Genomic DNA, 5970 nt, shown 5'->3' with positions numbered 1-5970 from the left:
TACTCTGATTTGATTGGCAATAAATTAAGATAATTTCCCCACGTCAAGTCTGTTTTGCCCATGACAGTAACTGGTGAGTGATCTCTCCCTGTCCTTATCTCGACCCCCGAGCCTTTCGTTACATTTTCTCTCCCCTGTCCAGCTGAGGAGGGCAGTGACAGAGCAGCTTTGGGGGGCACCTGGCATCCAGCCAAGGTCAACCCACCACAAAAGAATATGACCAAACATGGTCATGTTGAACTTGTACAAGCTACCAATTCAAAAGGAATCCTGAGAAGGCAGACTGGTTTAAACTCACAGACAGACAGAGCTAGAGGCCTAGCAAAGCCAGACTCCAGAATTTTGCACACAAAATAACTAGTAATAATTGCGTTCCTTAAGGAGGAGGGCAAGTGGCTAAAAGAAAAAAAGAAAAAAAAAACAAACACACCAAACCTACACAAGTCAAATCAAATCTGGGTCATAACAGAATATAACTGCTAGCATTCAGTAGCACGCAAGGCAACTCAGAAGTTGACAGCTGAGAAATGCCCACAACCCTACATGCCTAGGCATCAACGAACCACAAAAGTGGAACACCAACAGATACCATTAAGGCTTAACAAATCTCCAGCTCTTGTAGTGTGTAGTGACCTAAAGCCTACCTAGCCATGTAGATTTTCAGCAGTAACTTCAAGTTTTTGCAACACTTCAGCTTTAAAAAGATGTTTAGTTGCTGTCTTTGTCTACAGCACAAAGTTTTGCTCAGCTCTGTTACTGACATATGGCTGTAAAGTGCTGATTACAATAAACAAGATAAATCTCTTATAGCATCCAATACAAATGACAAACCTCTGCTACGGACTGCATCGTAGTAAGTCTGCTGTACTCTTTTTCCAGCATATCCAGCTTTTCCAATTTAGACTGAACATGGGATTGATCAAGAAGCCGATCTCTCTCCAATGAACCCTTGAAGGGAGAAGTGAAGAGCAAAACAATTATAAGCGCAATAAACTAAGACCTTCTATAGTTGTGTCTGCAGCACAAAGGAGGTCCATAAACAGTCCAAAGGAACTACTACTTCCTCTGTGCAATTCTAGATGGTGCTACGATTAGTGAGCAAACTGCACCACTGGCTCACCAACGTTGGGAAACTCACACTCAGCCAGATTCAGATGAGAGAGAATTGTGCAGTCTCTTCTCCCTCTGAACCTAACATGGTAAAAAACCCTCATTACTCAGCTATTAAGAGATAGCTTGCTTAATTTTTTTTCTTCAGTAAGTATTTAATAGATTGAAATAGGACAGCCACTGAGACCAACAAACAGAGAGCTCTAGGTGACCCATACTCCTATAAAACAAAATTCAAGCTCATTTTAGATAAAGGCCAAATCCCATAGTCCCCATAGATGGGAAGAAATAGATATTTTACTATTAGTTCTACAGAATCAGTCTTTCAGGCCCAGTTTAGTAAAAGTAGTACTAGTAAAGAAAATCCCCAAAGATCTGAAGAGCATAAACACAAAAGGGAGGTTTTTTCCCCAGTGGCACATGGGTATAACACTGTGGGGTAAGGATAACCTACTGTAGTAAGCCAATCATGCAGAAGCAAACAATTCTTATTAATATCAGAGTCTGATATTGCCTTAGGGATAGGTGCACAAAGACAGAAAAAAACAAGGTCTTGATAAGACTGGGAAATTTAAGTAGGAAAATTATACACACCTAAGTATATAACAACCAGCTGAAATAGACATCCACACTTAAAGATATTAAAATTACAGCAACTCCAAAAAATCATGACATAGCTCATTATTTTTGTAATTTAACCCTGAGACATTCTTGAGAACACACCTGTTTCTCCAAGAGATGCGACTTCTCGTTTTCTGCATGCTGGATCATTTTTCTCATGTAGTCCAGCTGTTTCTCTAGAAGGCTACACCGAGACTCAGCAGCTGCCAGCTGAGAAGCCAGTTCTGAAGATAACAGAAGACACAAAAGTGAAATCATGCACTGCTTGTTCGTGGGATTGTTTTTTCTGTTTTTGAGACGGTTCCAAAACAAACAAGAAAAGGACCATCTAAAGAAACTCACAGATTAAGCCTAATGAACCTTTGTATGCATGCAAAACCCTAAAACAAAGTATGGTTTAAAAATTATTTCTTCATAACTCTATGCATCACTGTGAAGTAAAAGATGCCAAACAAAGTAAATTAAAACAGTTATATTCATTGATAAAAATCAAGTTTCGTCCACATCAGTGTTCAGGAGTATCTATATAAAGTTTGCAAACAACCTTGATTTCTCTTCGACACTTCAGTCTTGTCATGCTCTTTGTGTTGCATTTGTTCACTCAGGACTTTTTTATAGTCTGCTGTTTCCCTGCTGAGGTGTTTTACATTCTCCTCCGCCTGAAGCCGTTCCAACTCCAATCGATGAATTTTTTCCTGGAGATTCTTCAGAGCAGAAAATATTGCTGTAATTGAACAAGTAGTTTTTGTTAGAAACCATGAAATTACCACTTCAAAAGAACAGTGAACTTGAAAAGTTTTTGTAAAAGCATGTTATGTAAGAAAGTCAGTCAGATCCTTGCCAGCATCCAAGACTCCTTCCAGGAATTAAGACCGGCTTCCCTTTAAACCGTAACTGATGCTAAAACTAGTCTCAAATGAATAGATGCCTTTGGTGCACACCATCTGAAACATCTGGGAAAGATGCATCCATTTCCCAGAACAAGGCACATAAATATTCTGTAGATTAAGTGCAAACACTGCATCTTCTGACTTTATCAAAAGGAAATGAAAGGCCACAACTAGATAGTTAAAACAGCAGCAGTTCTCTATATTATTCCCGTACAAGCGCATGCTAGCACAACAAATACACAACACAATGTTCCTGTTTCTATGAATGGTCACAGAGCAGAATAAAGGTTAGCTATCAGAAGGGCTGTAAAAGTGTTTACTTTTCTAAGTGGCAGCTCTTTGTTGATTTTTCTGTTTTTGCAGTTGTGTTCCCCTCCTCTCCCTAAAGACGTGCATCTTCTTTGGGTTGAACAACTTTCCCTCTTTCTGTTCCGTTCCCTGCTTTGGCAATTACTCAACAAAATCTTTATATATTCATCACCACAGAAAGAAAAGCAGTTGTAACAGAACTGGCACCACCTTGCAATTAGACCATCTGCTGGTAATCTGATGTACTTCGTCCCTCAGCTGTATTGTTTCATTCTGCAAAGGGAACCATAACCATAAGCCCTTTCCCCTATACAGTTCTGTTAAAGTAAAACACAGGAACATCTGTACAGACAGCTCCTATAGCAGACTAATCTGCGAGGTCACATTACCTCACTCCTTTGTGCTTAAATCCACTCTAGAGAAAGAATGTACCTTTATTACAAAATGCACGAGCACAAGAAAAGTCGGCACTGTGTATTTGTTTGAGCACCAGATTCCAGATTACAAAAAAAAAAAAGGAAATATTATTATCAGAATGAGTTTTCCAGAGTAAAAATTCATCAAATCTTGAAATGCAGAATAGCACATTAGCGTATCACATCAATAAAAATGACCCGCTTTAAGGTACCTGTTAAGGAAATAAAAAGTGAGTGACAGCAGTCAGTTAAGAGGAAAATTATAGATAACTTGGCCCTGTTTGCAAGATCAGGGTCACCAACTGTCCCCTCTTCTCTATTTATATTACTGTTAACAGGATTCAGTTGAAATGGGCATAGCTGAAACTATAAACAACTTTGTTACTAATACCCTTACAGCTAAACTGAAATCTCTGTATATTTACAATAATGACTAACAAAATACAGGAATGAATTGATAAAGGTGAAACCCAAAAGGATGCCAAGAAACATTCAGTCATCGTTATTAGGGAATTAAAACCAACTACGTATGCTGAGACACACACATATACAACACAAAGAAATTCAAACCAAAATAAGTAGAATTTACTATGCTCAATTTCAGGATTTTTCAATACGAATTCTTTAAAATTGAGGGGTGGGAGGAGTGGTAAGGACTCTCAAAACAATCAAACCTCTTTTCCCATCTGAAGTTAATTCCCATATCCTTAAACTTACTAAAATATACACTCCAGAACATTTCTGCATTTTTAAAAGCTACGCAAAAAGAGTAAGATATTGAATCATCTGCCTGTTGGATTTAATTTTCCATACGTATTCATATTTACTTAAACATTTTTTGAAAATGAAGATATTTCATAATTTTTAAAAAGGGATATCATTTAGCTGATACTCTCTCTCCACCTGTACTTACTTCAGTTAGCAGATTCCCTGCTTGAAAAAAGTTGCCAAGTGAAAACTTGGAAGTCAAAAGTTTGTCACTAATGCAACATTCAACACTATGTACAAAAATATGCCTGCATCAGTAACTCATAAGGAAGCTCTTTCCCGCACATCCAATTTTTTATCTGTCACAAGGCTCCTTTAGTTTTGTGTCAACAGCACTCTCAAAACTGATGGCATTGAGCATATGACAGAATATACTGCATTTTAAATAGCACTTCAAGAATTGAGATTTCATCTACTAGGTATTTAACATAGAAGTCTCTAGCAATTCAGACATGAATTATGTTACAGGAAAAGGGACTTGAGGCTATCATGCCGATTTCTTACTTAGTTTGAGTAATACTAGGACTCATCCTAAACCTTTCTTGGTTTTCTCCCTATAAGGAAAAAATATCAAGTTTTTCATACCCTTAAGCCTCCATGCAACTCGTCTTAAAGAGAGTATTTTTGCAATGACTCTGAGCCAAACAGCTCACATCAAAGGCTCAGTCCTGCCCTGGCCTCCCAACTCCCCGTGCTGCCTCCTATACTTACCCCAAGGTAGCTCTGGAGTACATCTCATTGCATGACAAGCCAATTCACTAAAATAACAGAAAATTAACCAAAAATGGTTTTGTTCATGTCAGGTCAGGCAAGATGAATCTGTTTATCTGGAGATAAACACCAGGACCAGACTGGGAAAGGGGGGAGAAAGAATAGTCTAGAGACAAGGAAGAATAAATGGGAATAAAATCACCTCCCTTTTTGGTGTTATGAGCTCTCAGTTCAGCACCATGCTGAACTCCCTTCTGTATTCTCCCAGTCTTCACTGATACGATAAATATTCTCACCACACCCTTGTCCATGACAAAAGCCTTCCCATTTCAACAGGATCCAACCTCTTCCTTTGCTCCAAACCATTCTGGGGAGCAAAGTCTCCTTATTTCAAACTCAGCTGTGAACTCAGGAGAGGAAAGATTGAGGGAGAGGAGGACTGAAGAAAGGACAAAAAAAACGTGTCAGGACAATTTCACAAAGTACTCTGCCAATTTGACAGCTCTCTACTACTGAAGAGAAGTATCTTTCTCCAGCTGTAAGACGACCTTCTTCATCAGGCATTCTTCAGAAAACAAGTGCAAAGGACCTACAAAACAGGTGACCTGCACATCACTGGGAAGCGATAAAAGGACAAAAAGACTACAACCTTCATAGATATGGACATACGGTATTTCACCACATGACTTGGAAGCAGGTAAGAAAACCACTTTGCTGAACTATTACCTCTGCTGTTGCTTTCAGGATATGGAATCACTGGTTTCCCTGGGGAGAGCAGCAAATCTGAATTAATAAATGGCTTGTACTTCGGATATTCTATAAATGAAATTGCAGAGAGTCCATCTGACGCTGACGCAGAGTTAGAAGTTTTGTGCAGATCATCCTGAAAAGAAAACAAAGCTGTTATTTAGCACATTTGTTTCTCTGTCACAACAAAAAAAACATAGAACCCGATTAGATGATGTGTAGAAGTATTGCTACAGGAGACTGTAATACCTCAAAAGCTGTATTTCTTTTTTTACCGCCTTAGGCTGTGTCATTTTTACATCCAACTCCCCTCCATCAAAAACAGTATCTGAAAGAAAATGCCTTTTCCATAGTAGTTGCTGATTCCCACTTCTGTTTTCTACTCACTTATATTGTCT

The 5970-nt window shown here is 38.7% G+C and overlaps 1 protein-coding gene across 1 annotated transcript; it reads right to left on the bottom strand.

Moving 5' to 3' along the window:
• Window positions 1-831: 831 nt before the first annotated feature.
• On the bottom strand, window positions 832-5708 carry LOC104166098 (centrosomal protein of 57 kDa-like; the record flags this gene model as incomplete). Its single annotated transcript, XM_009705926.1, has 4 exons — window positions 832-948; window positions 1834-1955; window positions 2276-2455; window positions 5552-5708. Coding segments are annotated over 4 exons (576 nt in total), but the record flags the coding sequence as incomplete, so codon positions are not given.
• Between the last annotated feature and the right edge of the window lie 262 nt (window positions 5709-5970).

This window comes from Cariama cristata, unplaced genomic scaffold (assembly GCF_000690535.1).
Source record: "Cariama cristata isolate BGI_N322 unplaced genomic scaffold, ASM69053v1 Scaffold11660, whole genome shotgun sequence".
NCBI lineage: Eukaryota > Metazoa > Chordata > Aves > Cariamiformes > Cariamidae > Cariama > Cariama cristata.
Note: the sequence above shows the minus strand (reverse complement) of the source record. Positions and strands in the feature narration are given on the sequence as shown.